Source organism: Phacochoerus africanus, chromosome 4 (genome assembly GCF_016906955.1).
Source record: "Phacochoerus africanus isolate WHEZ1 chromosome 4, ROS_Pafr_v1, whole genome shotgun sequence".
Lineage (NCBI taxonomy): Eukaryota > Metazoa > Chordata > Mammalia > Artiodactyla > Suidae > Phacochoerus > Phacochoerus africanus.
Window position 1 is genome coordinate 87,111,549 of NC_062547.1, and position 13,233 is coordinate 87,124,781.

The window sequence follows — 13,233 nt, forward strand, 5'->3', positions numbered from 1 at the left end:
AGATACATGCACCTCTAGAGTAATGAGAAGTAAAACAAAAATAAAACAATGTGACCTATTTAAACTTAAAAGCCTTTGCATAGCAAAGGAAACCATAAACAAAACAACAACCCATAGAAAATCTTCGCAAAGGAAGCAACAAACAAGGGATTACTCTCCAAAATATGCTAACATCTCAGGCAGCTTTATATTAAAAAAAAAAAAAAAAAACTAAAAACCCACACAGTTCTATCAAAAATGGGCAGAAGATCTAAATAGACATTTCTCCAAAGACATACATATGGCCAAAAAAACACATGAAAAGATGCTCAACATCACCAATTATTACAGAAATACAAATCAAAACTACTATGAGGTGCCACCTTATACCAGTCAGAATGGCCATCACCAAAAAGTCTCAACAATAACTGGAGAGGGTGTGGAGAAAAGGGAACCCTCTCACTTTGCTGGTGGGAAATTAAACTGATACAACCACTATGGAGAACAGTACGGAGGTTTCTTTAAAAACTAAATATAGAACTACCATATGTTCCAGCAATCTCATTCCTGGGCATATATCCAGAGAAAACCATAAAAAATAGTTAAGAGCAAAATTTAAAACTTCCATGCTTCAAAGAGCACTATCAAGAAAATAAAAGATAACCCACAAAATAGAAAAATATTTGCAAATCATATATTAGATAAGGATCTAGGATTCAGCACACACACACTCACACACACACGCTTACAAATACACAATAAAATGAAAAACAAACCAATTATAAAATGAAAAAAGTATGTGAATAGACATTTTTCTAACGAAGATATACAACTGGCCAAGAGACACACAATAATTATCTGTTAACAAAATGTAAATCAAAATTTCAATGAGATACCACCTCATACCCACTAGGATATACAATCTAAAATACAGACAATAATTTTTCTTTTAAAAAAAGGAAAATAACAAGTGTTGGTGAGGATGCAGAAAAATCAGAACTTGCATACATTGCTGATAGAAACAAAATGGCGCAGCTGCTGTGGACAACAGTTTGGCAGTTGTTCAAAATATTAAAGAGAGTTATTTTATGACCTAGCAATAGCACACCAAGGTATACATCCAAAGAAATGAATATATATATGCATACAAAAAACTTGTGTTTATAGTAGCATTATTCACCATAGCCAAAAAGTGGCAACAACCAAAGTGACCATCAAATGATCAACTGATAAACAAAATGCAGTATATTCACACAAAGGAAAATTATTCAGCAAAAAGAAGCAATCAGGTAACGATATGTACTGCAGCACGGATGAACCTCCAAAACATTATGCTCAATGAAAGCAATCAGACACAATAGCCACCTATTATATAACTCAGTTTATATGAGGTGCCCAGAATAGGTAAATCCATAGTGATAGAAAGAAGATTATGGTTGCCTAGGACTAGGAGGACTGTGGAGTAACTAATGGACATAAGGTTCTTTGTTGCACAATTCTGTGAATACACCATAAATCACTGAATTGTACACTCTAAAAGTGAGAAGATTAGGATGTATTAATTATGCTCTGATAACCTTTTAAAAAGATGATTGACTCTTTAAAGTAAAAATGATAACCATGTACTTAGGGTGTTTTAGCAGATTCAGAAGTAAAATGCATAATGTGGGAAGAGATGGGAGGGAATTTGCTGATGTAAGGTCTTCAAAGTTGATGTGAAGTGGTATAATGTTATCTGAAACTAGACTGTGCTAACTTAAAAATATATACAGTAAATCCTAGTTGTAGACTGTGGTAAGTTGAATATATACACTGAACCCCCTAGAGTAAGCACCTACCAAATAAAGAGACAGGGCTTTAAGCTTTTCTTTAACATTCTGTCAGAAGTCAATAGTTCATTTGATCTAACATGAATTACCTTGGCCTCAAAGTTTCTTAAATTTCTCTGTTTCAAACTCCATGTACAAACCTATACAGGGACCAGTAACTGAAGGTTCCCACTACCTTCTGCCTTCTGCTCACCTCTCGCTATACTGAGGCAGGGTTTACCAGAACTAAGATGCTCCAGAAAGAGCACTAGATTTGGAGTCCTAACATATGGGTTTAATCCTTGCCCTGATACTACAGGAATTTAGATCTGTTTCACTGGATATATGCTTTCTAAAATTAACTTCCTAGACCAGAATTTCAACTAAACTGGCTTCAAGTTACCATCCTTTTACCCAGGTGAGTTAATCTCAATTTTACTTTTGACATTCTCCACCAAAATGCCAAAACTAAGATTATGTCTACTTTGCATTCTATTTCCCCCATTTAAGATTATGGACATTTTAATTGTATCAAAAATCTAATGACACTTAAGTATCTAACACTGTATTTCAAAGTAACTGAAAAGTATATATTCTTTCATAACAAAGGAATCATGAAATTAATGAATCAAAACAGTACCTCAATATTTTTACTGGCCACATTCTTCACAACAGCAGGAAACAGTTCAGATGCATTTTTCCCTTTTGCAATCATCTGAAGGATAAAAGTGGAATATTAGGACTGAAACTTTTTTAAAATTAGTCATTTGAAAACAAAACAAATTCTACATATATTAAATATTTAGAAGATAAGTTACAGAAACAAATAAGCTACAGAATTAAAAAGCTTAACTCTTTTTAAATCATCTAATTATTCCAACTATTTGTAGAAAAGAATAATCTCTTAGGAATCAATATAAATACACAAATACATAGACAGTTAAGGAAGAAACACATAGAAATTTAAGACAAAATATTTAGAATAGTTTTCTCAGGCTAATGGGGTCGGAAACACTTTTTTTTTGTTTGTTTTTTCTAGAGCCGCAGGAGGTTCCCAGGCTAGGGATCAAATCGGAGCTGTAGCCACCAGCCTACGCCAGAGCCACAGCAATGCGGGATCTAAGCCGCGTCTGCAACCTACACCACAGCTCACGGCAACGCCGGATCGTTAACCCACTGAGCAAGGCCAGGGATCAAACTTGCAACCTCATAGTTCCTAGTCGGATTCGTTAACCACTGATGGGAACTTCAAACACTTTTTAAATGTTTGCACTCTACTTCTCAAGTTCTTACATTAAAGATGTAATGCATTTGCACTGAGGGTGGGGATGGAGAATAAATGTTATTTTTAAGCAAACTACAATAATTCCTCCTTCCTTGGCTTTCTTTTTATAGGCCCCACTACTTCTTCAACCATTTTTTTTTCCCAAAGTTCCCTTCACCAAGTCCTCTTCCTTTCTCCACTAAAGCTCTGTTCACCATCTCCATCTTTCAGGCTACACTGTTCTACAATCTCTGAAATTCCTAAGATTTCATTCACCCTCATGTCTTAACCCCTACCTCTAAGGGGATCAATTTCCAAACCGTAGCCCTAACTCTAAGCCCTAGTGCTACTTCTCTAACTGAACATTATTAGACGTCGCCCTCATCCAAAGTCTGCTATGTCTAAAACTAAACCCACTTTTCACAATAAAAAGATCTTCATGGTAGTATTTCTTATTCCACCAATTTTCCCAGATACCAAAACCCTCCAATTATCTTGGTCTCTTCTCACATCTATACAGTAACCAGGTCCTGTTGTGAATTCTCAGCACACTCATGTTAATCCTTCCTCCTGCTACTTTCCTAGCAGAGAGGCCAGTATGACCTCACAGAGGACCTTTCCAAAAACCTCCTCCTCCAGACCAAAAGGTAGATCACCGACAGTTTAATGGGCTCAAACCACTACTTTGCACATCAGTTCCCATCAAGGTCTCAAAAGCCCCTGACTGCCTCAGAGTCCAAACAATTTAATATTCAAATAATCTAACAGCACTAACATCCCTTTTAAGCTCAGCAATCATTACTGTTCCACACCAATGCTATTATCAAAGCAAACTGGTGCACTCACTACCTGCATGCTCTCTGACTCCTCTATGCTTGTGCTCATATCATGGCCCCAACCCAATTCTTTTTGCTTTTCTAAGTTTTCACCCTTCTATCTAGTGCATCATCAAATTCTCATCGCTCTCCCTTGCCAAAGCCACCTCCTAGCACCTACTGCACTATGGCATCCAATCCTAATTTCCTCCAGAACTTTTTACTCCACACTTTCCACTTAGAATTTCCTATGTGCAATCTTTCATTTCTATTTATTTGTTTTATGTCTACCTGTACTTCCATTTCCTTAACTCTTTATTCCCAGAATATATCTTTGTCCTTTAATAGTACAGACTTTGGTTGCCACAAAATAAAGTTTTAATTATAGGGTAATTTTTTTTTGAAAAGGGATCTTTATGAATTATACACCATATTCATAAAACTACCTTAAAAAGATTTCAATGAAAGGAGGTATTCATTTTACAAATTTATAAAAATGTTTTATAAATATGTGACATTTTAAGCAATTATAACCAGTTAACAATTTATAAATATGATGTGACATCTTAAGCAATTATAATCAGTTAACAATTTCTCAGAAGCCCTTTCTAGCTTTAAAATATATGCTATGTTGCAACAGAACAAAGGGTGGGGAAAAAAATGTAATTGTAATGTATACATGTAAGGATATCTTGATCCCCTTGCTGTACAGTGGGAAAATAAAAATATATATATATATACATATATATGCTAGTCTTTCCATTTTCTATTTCTTTACCTGTGCAATTAAGTATTTTGTGAAACTTTCTGAGTAGTAAAGTTCCACAAAATATTGCACAACTAAAGCACCTTCATATGATTTTTACAATTTCCTCATCTGTAAAATGAGGACAGATTAAACGTTCTCTACGGCCTCATCCCTTCAGTCACTCCATGATTATCTCAAGTCAGAGACCCTGTCCTATTTTATCCTATTCCAAGGCTTCCTCAACTTTGTTCTACAGAATGCTACTCAAAAAGATACATGAGGGAGAAAAAAAATCCTAGTCAAATTCATTTGACAAATACTTCCTGAGAGGATACTATATGCTAGGGATTATTCTAGGCCTTGGGAATCAACCATGAACCAAACAAAGTCTTTGCCCATCCGAGCTTACCTCCTAAGGGGGGGTGAGGGACAATAAGCAAATACAGTATGTGAGGTAGTAACAAGGGTATTACTGAGAAAAATAAAGGACTACAGGAGAAATGGGAAGTGCTAGTATCGGGGTGAGAGTTGCTTTCACTTTTTGGTTAGTATATGCAGGGTATATTTCCCTTTTTTTTTTTAATGTCCATACTAATGGCACATGGAAGTTCCTGGGCCAGGAATTGAATATGAGCCTATGTGGCAACCATGAGAACATCAGAACCTTTAACCCATGGTGCAGGGTTGGGATGGAACCCTTGCTTCTACAGCGACCCGAGCCACTGCAGTCAAATTCTTAACCCACTGTGCCACAGCAGGAACTCCCCATCCTTCTATTTTCAATCTTTGCCTTTACATTAAAAGTGGGTTTCTCCTAGAGAACATATAACTGCATCTTGATATTTTTAACAATGTGACAATCTCTTTTAGCTGCTGACTTTAGATCACTTACACTTAATGTAATCATTGATGTGGTTAGATTCAGGTCGACCATTTTATTATCAGTTTTCTGTTTATTCCCTGGGGTTTTGTTGCTGTTGTTGTTGTTGTTCTGACTGCCATTGCTCTCATTACTGGGGAATTTTTGGTATTTAATAATTTAATTTTTATATTCACTACTTGGCTACATCCTTGGTATAATTTTTATTGGTTCTTCCTCTAGGGGTTATCAAATAGATAATTACACAGATGCAGTTATAGATAGATAAAATCAAGACACATCAAAGCTTCCACATCTCCTTAAAGTTAATACTGTATAAGGTCAAATAAAATGTTGAAACCTTTCAACAGATAGGCTTTTTAATCCTACCTCCCCATTGCCCTTTATGTTATATATAGCCATCATATATTTTATATCTACATCCACTGAAAACCTCTCGAACAGTGGGATATTTAAGAGGAATAAAATTAGCCCTTTACACTTACCATTTCAACTCATGTCCCTCAATATCCATCTGATATTTCCCTTCAACCTGATTTTTTTTTTTTTGTGGCCACATCTGTGGCATATGGAAGTTCCTGGGCTAGGGGTCCAATCACAGCTGCAGCTGAGGGCTGTGCCTCTGCCACAGCAAACCAAATCCAAGCCACATCTGCGAACTATGCCACAGATTACAGCAGTGTTGGATGTCTCTGTCATCCTCTCAGAGACAAAGTCAGGTCATTAACCTGCTAAGCCACAACCACTAAGCCACAAGGAGAACTCCCTGAATAACTTCAATTAGCATTTCATTAAAGAAGATCAGCTAGAAATACTCTTTTTTCTTGTTTGGCCTAAGAATACCTCTAGCATCCTCATTCTTGAAAGGTATTTTCACTGGATAGAGAATTCTAGGTTAATAATTATTTTCTTTCAGTAAGATATTCCAGTGACTTCCGGCTCCATGGAATCTGATGAGAAATGTGGTGTAGTTCAAATCACTGTTCCCTTGTACGAAATGTATCATTTTTTTCCCCAGGTACATTCTGCATTTTTTCTTTATTTAGGGTTTTTCAGAAAGTTTAATTGCCATATACTGATGGATGGGTTTCATTGAGTTTATCCTGATTAGTATTCACTGAGGTTCTTTCATCTAAAAATGTAAGTCATTCGTCACTTTGGGAAGTTTTCAGCAATTATGAATTCAAGTATTTTTTTTCTGTCCCAATTTTTTTCTTCTGAACATTTATGATAGATCTTTGATATCATCCAACAAGACCCTGATGCTTTGTTCATCTCTTTTCTTTTTAAATTCGATTCTACAAACTGAATAATTTCTAGTGATCAGTCTTCAACTTCTGACTCCTTTGTTATACTGATTCTGCTACTGAGTCAATCCAGGGTATTTTTTAATTTTTTACTTTTTATTTTGCTTTTTAGGGCCACACTTGTGGCATATGGAGGTTCCCAGGCTAGGGTTCTAATCAGAGCTACAGCTGCTGGCCTTCGCCACAGCCATACCAGATCCAAGCCACATCTGCAACCTACACACCACAGCTCACGGCAATGCCAGATCCTTAACCCACTGAACGAGGCCAGGGATTAAACCGTCAACCTCATGGTTCCTAGTTGGATTCGTTTCTGCTGCACCAGGACGGGAAATCCGGTATTTTTTATTTTAGATGTGATACTATACACATGACAAATTTCAAATTTCCTTTTTAATTTAATTTACAATATGGTTCACAGAGTTCCCATCATGGTTCAGCAACAAGGAAGCTGACTAGTATCCATGAGGACATGGGTTCAATCCCTGGCCCCATTCAGTGGATTAAGGACTCAGCGTTGCCTTGAGCTGTGGTGTAGGTCAAGACATGGCTCAGATCTGGCATTGCTGTGGCTGTGGTATAGGGGTGGCTATAGCTCTGATTTGACCCCTAGCCTGGGAACTTCCACATGCCACAGGTACAGCTCTAAAAAGACAAATAATAATAATAATAATGATAATTTACAATATTGTTCTAATTCCTGTTGTATAACAAAGTTATTTAGATATATATACACATATACATATGTGTGTGTGTGTGTATATGTACATACACATTCTTTAATATATTCCTTTCCATTAGGTTTTATCCCAGGAGACTAGATATAGTTCCCTGTACTATACAGTAGGATCTCATTGTCTATCCATTCTAAATGTAATAGTTTCCATCCACTACCCCCAAATTCCCAGTCCATCCCTCTCCCAAAGCCCTCCCCCTTGGGAACCACAAGTCTGTTCTCCTTGTCTGTAGGTCTGTTTCTGTTTTGAAGATGGGTTCACTGGTGCCAATTTTTAGATTCTACATATAAATGATATATGGTATTTGTCTTTCTGACTTACTTCACTTAGTATGATAATATCTATTTGCATTTATGTTGCTGCAAATGGCATTATTTCATTATTTTTAATGGCTGAGTTGTATTCCATTGTATGTATGTACCACATCTTAATCCATTCATCTCTTGATGGACAATCAGGTTGTTTCAAAGTCTTGGCTACTGCAAATAGAGCTGCAATCAACACTGGGGTGCATGTATCCCTTCGAATCATTGTTTTATCTAGATATATGCCTAGGAGTGGCACAGCTGGATCATATGTTAATTCTACTTTTAGTTTTCTGTGGACTCTCCATAATGTTTTACATAGTAGTTGCACTAATTTACATCCCTACCAACAGTGTAGGTAGGTTCCCTTTTCTCCACACTCTCTCTGACATATGTCACTTGTAGACTTTCTAATGATGGCTAAGCTGGTGTGAGGATGGTACCTTATTGTAGTTTTGATCTGCATTTCTCTAGTAATTAGAGAAATTTCAAAAATTTTTATGGTTTTTTTGTGGTTCATTTGACATACTTTGGAAAATAACTATTTACTCATTAGTTACCACCTGGAGAATAAGTTGATATGAGAGAGCCCTTTCCCTAGCATAGCTTACCATCCAATCATAAGTGATTCAAGTATTACCCACTACTGAAATATAAAACATGAGAAATGTTGAAAATAATTTGGCCATTTATATGAGGGCTTTGTTTTAAGGCTCTCAATTGTGTATATATGTCTGTTTTTATGCTGGTACCACATTGTTTTGATTACTGTAGCTTTGAATTAAGTATGGCCATTCAGAGTTCAGTAAGATTCCATATGAATTTTAAAAGATTTTTCTATTTCTGCAAAAAACATTATTGGGATTTCATTAAGAACTGCCCTGAATATGTAGATCATTTTGGGAATACTGACATCTTAATATTAAGTTTTCCAATCAGTGAACATGGGATGTCTTTCCATTTAATTGTGTCTTCTTTAACTTCCTTCAGCAACATTTTGCAGTTTTCAAAGCACAAATCTTTTGCCTCCTTAGGTAAATCTATCCTTAAAGTATCTTATTATCTGTCATGCTATCATAAATGGGATTGCTTTCATAATTTCCTTTCAGGATTGATGATTGTTACTGTATAGAAACATAACTAATTTTATGTGTTAATTTTGGATCCTGTAACTTTGTTAAATTTGTTTATTAGTTCTAAAAGGTTTTTGTGGAATCTTTAGGGTTTTCTAAATATAAAATCATGTTATCTGGGAACAAAGATAATTTTATTTCTTCTTTTCCAATTTAGCTGCCTTTTATTTCTTTTTCTTGCCTAATTGCTGTGGCTAAAACATCCAATACTATATTGAATAGAAGTGGCAAAAGTGAACATGCTTGTTTTGTTCTTGCTCTTCTGATGAAAAGCCTTCAGTCTTTCACTACTGAGAATTTTTCATATTTGGCCTTTAAAATGTTGAGGTAGGTTTTTTTTTTATTCCTAGTTTGTGGAGAGTTTTATCATGAAAGAGTATTGAATTTTGTCAAATGCTTTTTCTATGTTAATTAAAATAATCTTGTTTTTCCTCCTTCATTCTGTTAATGTGGTATATTACAATAATGATTTTTTCTTTTCTTTTTTCTTTTTTTTTTAAGGGCCACACCTGCACATATGAATTGGAGCTGCAGCTGCTGGCCTACACCACAACCACAGCAATGCAAGATCCAAGCCACATCTGTGACCTATACCACAGCTCACAACAACGCTGGATCTGTAACCTACTGAGCGAGGTCAGGGATCAAATGTGCATCCTCATGGATACTAGTTGGGTTTGTTTCCACTGAGCCACAATGGGAACTCCACAATGATGATTTTAATATGTTGTCATATTTTTAAAATCTTGAATAATAATCTATATCTAAAAATCAAGATCTAGAAACATAATTAATGTTGAAAAGCATTAATTTTTTTAACTTGGCAAGAAAAGGAGGAGACACTGAACTTAATTTCATAACCATTTTAACTAGCTTCATTTTTGACAGCAATAAAGATAGGGAGAAAATTTAGAATCTTTAATTTATAAATAATTACTAGTTAAATTACAAACCAGCAGTTAATTTTCAGACTCAGTTGCAAAGCTCAAGATTCAGCAGCCAAGAATAAATACAGAAAATAGAAAATGAAATGACCAGTGATTTCTGTCCCAGAAAGCACACTGAACCAAAATCGACAGGCAACCGATTAAGGTTCTATAGGTATTATACCACTAGTAAAAACTCAGGCCTGATAACCAGGAGCTGGTCCTGATGTGTATTAGCATGACAGAAAAAAATGTGCCCTTTAAACAACATCCAACTTAAGAACAACAACAACAACAAAAAAAAAGATGCCAACATCAGCCACAGGTTAAATCCTTTAAAATATACACAGAACTGAAGCATTTCTGTTGAAGAGAAAACAAGAACAAGGTATGGGCACTCAGTCCAGAAAGATTTAGACCAAAATATTTATTACAATCATTAATTCAAGATAGTAAGAACTATGCATGTTATTATTTTCTTCTCATATGGACTTCCTCCATTTTTTCCCTACAACAATAATGCACCAATGGAATTTGGATTAATATTTTTTAATTTTATTACCCCATAACTACAAAGACAAGCAAACTAACCTGAGAAAGAGCTATAACATTCAACCCTTACAGAAAGAAAATACACCAAAGATTTCAATACACCAACATATTCTATGCCTTCAAGGACTCTGAATGATCAACGCATCAGCATTTTAGCTAAAAAACTTATTACAAGTTCACTATATGAAGCAATACATTTGAAATTCTCTTAGTTCACATTTTATCAAGCCAAGATAAAATACGAACATATACTTTAAACATTAGACATATTTTTCAGAAATATCAAGAAAATAACATATGTGTGTTTCAACTTGAGTCCTGCTGCGTAATAAGTGACCATAAGATTTTGAAGTAGGTACTTTTTCTTCCCTAAGCATGCTTTGGCATACATGAGACTTTATTCAACATATGAACCATTGGAAACATTTCCCCATGATTCTAAACAAGCCTCAGATATTACCAAAGAAAGATAATAAAATGAACCGAGACTATCATTATGGTTTCTTGCTGGTAGATATTGCTGACAAGATTCTCTGTTGAATCGTAGGACTACCGACTGTGAAAGATAGTCAGATGTGCACTGCTGGCATTTTGAAATATATTAGAAAGTAATGTGGTAAAACAAATACATAACACTTAAAACTTTGGCAGATTAAAATTTAAAGGTTTTTAACTATGAAACTAAGGCCTTAAAACTACTCTGTAATCATATGAGGTGATAAAACCCCATATTCAGGGCTCATGAAACCCAAATTATGTACAGAAATGTAAATATTGAAAATTACATTTAAAAAATCCAAGAAACTCTGAAGGCAATATAACACTCTGCTAATCGACATCTAGAAATTACTTCCAACCAACAGATGTTTTGAAATGATGCACACATATGCATATATGATAACATTTTTAAAATGATTTTTAAAGCTTCCACAAAGAAATACGGTGCTAACTAGAAATCAAACTAAAAACTGGACAAAAGTAAAGGTAAATAAATGATCATTATAATACTTCATTTCCAGAAAAAATTTCAAGAAAAATAACTACTAGTTATTTGATAAAAGGAGAAATTAGTAAACAATGGTTGCTAGTTTAAAACTGAAATACAGTATTTAATAGAATTCAAAGACAAAACATTTACAGAAACTATGATAATAGAACTTAAAACTTAACACTAAGAAGCACACTACATTGTTGCAAGAAATTAAAAATGACTGAAACAAGTAGAGATAGAATCATGATCATGAGTCATAGGACAAAACTGAATTAAAGCATTAATTCTCCCAAAATTGATCTATAGATTTAATGCAATTACAATATGAACTACAGTAGGCGTGTGTGTGTGTATATAATCTAACAAATTTCTAGAATTTACATGGAAATGCAAAGCATAGAGCATAAGCTAAGGAATCTTTAAAAAAAATAATAAAGGAAAACTTACAATAATTTCAAGAGTACAGAAATCAAGAATGAGGTTTGGTAAAATGAAAGCCATGAAGATCCGTGAGCCAGAAGAAAGAGTTCAGAAGTAGACCCACAATCATATGGTAAACTGATTTTTCACTTGAAGCTGAAATTCAGTGAGGAAAGGATATCCTTTTAATAACAAACAGTGTGGAGTAAATTAGACATGCATGTGTAAAAAAAAAAAAAAAAAAAAAGAACTGTGGATCTTAACCTCATACCATACATAAAAAAATGATGCTAAATGGATCCCGGATATAAATACGAAAGCTAAAAATGGGAGGGGAAATCTTTGCAGCCTTGGAGCAAGCTTAGATGGCTTAACAAACAACTCATTCTATGAATCTAGCTCAACCCTAATCAAAAACCTCAACAGAGGACAAAAAGTAAACTATAAACCAATATCACTTAAATACATAGAAATATATCTACTTCGATTCTACAGGATATATTAAAAATAAGAGTAAAACATTACAAGCATTTCCAATAAAATCACAAACAAGGTAGCATTGTCTCCCACTACCCCTACTATTCAACATCATAGTGGAACTTGATTCATGCAAAGAGATAAGAAAAACAAATCAGGAGTTCCCGTCGTGGCGCAGTGGTTAACGAATCCGACTAGGAACCATGAGGTTGCAGGTTCGGTCCCTGCCTCGCCGGTTAACGATCCGGCGTTGCCGTGAGCTGTGGTGTAGGTTGCAGACGCAGCTCGGATCCCGCGTTGCTGTGGCTCTGGCGTAGGCCTGTGGCTACAGCTCTGATTCAACCCCTAGCCTGGGAACCTCCATATGCCGCGGGAGCGGCCCAAGAAACAGCAACAACAACAACAATAACAACAACAAAAGACAAAAAAAAGAAAGAAAGAAAAACAAATCAGAGATTAAAACATTTGAAAATAAAATGCAAATCTGTAATAATTTCCTGACAATGTAACGATCTACCAGAAAAATGAGCAAAGAAACAAAAAAACTACCACAGCTAAGAAGAGAGATCACTGAGAAGGCCAAATGCAAGAAAAAGTCATTTGTTTTGCTATACACCAATAATTAAGTTTGAAAATATAACGCCAGGGAGCATAATAATGGCAGCCAAAAATTTAAAATACACAGGAATGAATCTAACAAGGAATGCTCAAGATCTCTATGATAAAAACTATAAAATATAATACTACTGAATCACAAGAAAAGGGGGGTGGAGATGGAAATATATAAATTCTGTATTACACTAGTCAAAAGCCCAAAACAATTTTTAACAGAACCTGACAACCTGATCCTAAAGTTCATCTGCAAGATGAAATTTTACAGGGTTTTTTTTT

At 35.1% G+C, this 13,233-nt stretch overlaps 1 protein-coding gene across 3 annotated transcripts in view; it reads right to left on the bottom strand.

The window, feature by feature from the left end:
* AP3B1 (adaptor related protein complex 3 subunit beta 1) overlaps positions 1–13,233 on the bottom strand; it is a 256,686-nt gene that overhangs the window by 207,471 nt on the left and 35,982 nt on the right. For all 3 annotated transcript variants that reach the window (XR_007134506.1, XM_047778162.1, XM_047778163.1), the window contains exon 3: positions 2,428–2,502. Coding sequence is in view for 2 of the 3 variants with exons in the window: in XM_047778162.1 (XP_047634118.1) it covers positions 2,428–2,502 (75 nt within the window). In the remaining variant the exon portion in view is untranslated. The remainder of the gene's footprint in view (positions 1–2,427; positions 2,503–13,233) is intronic.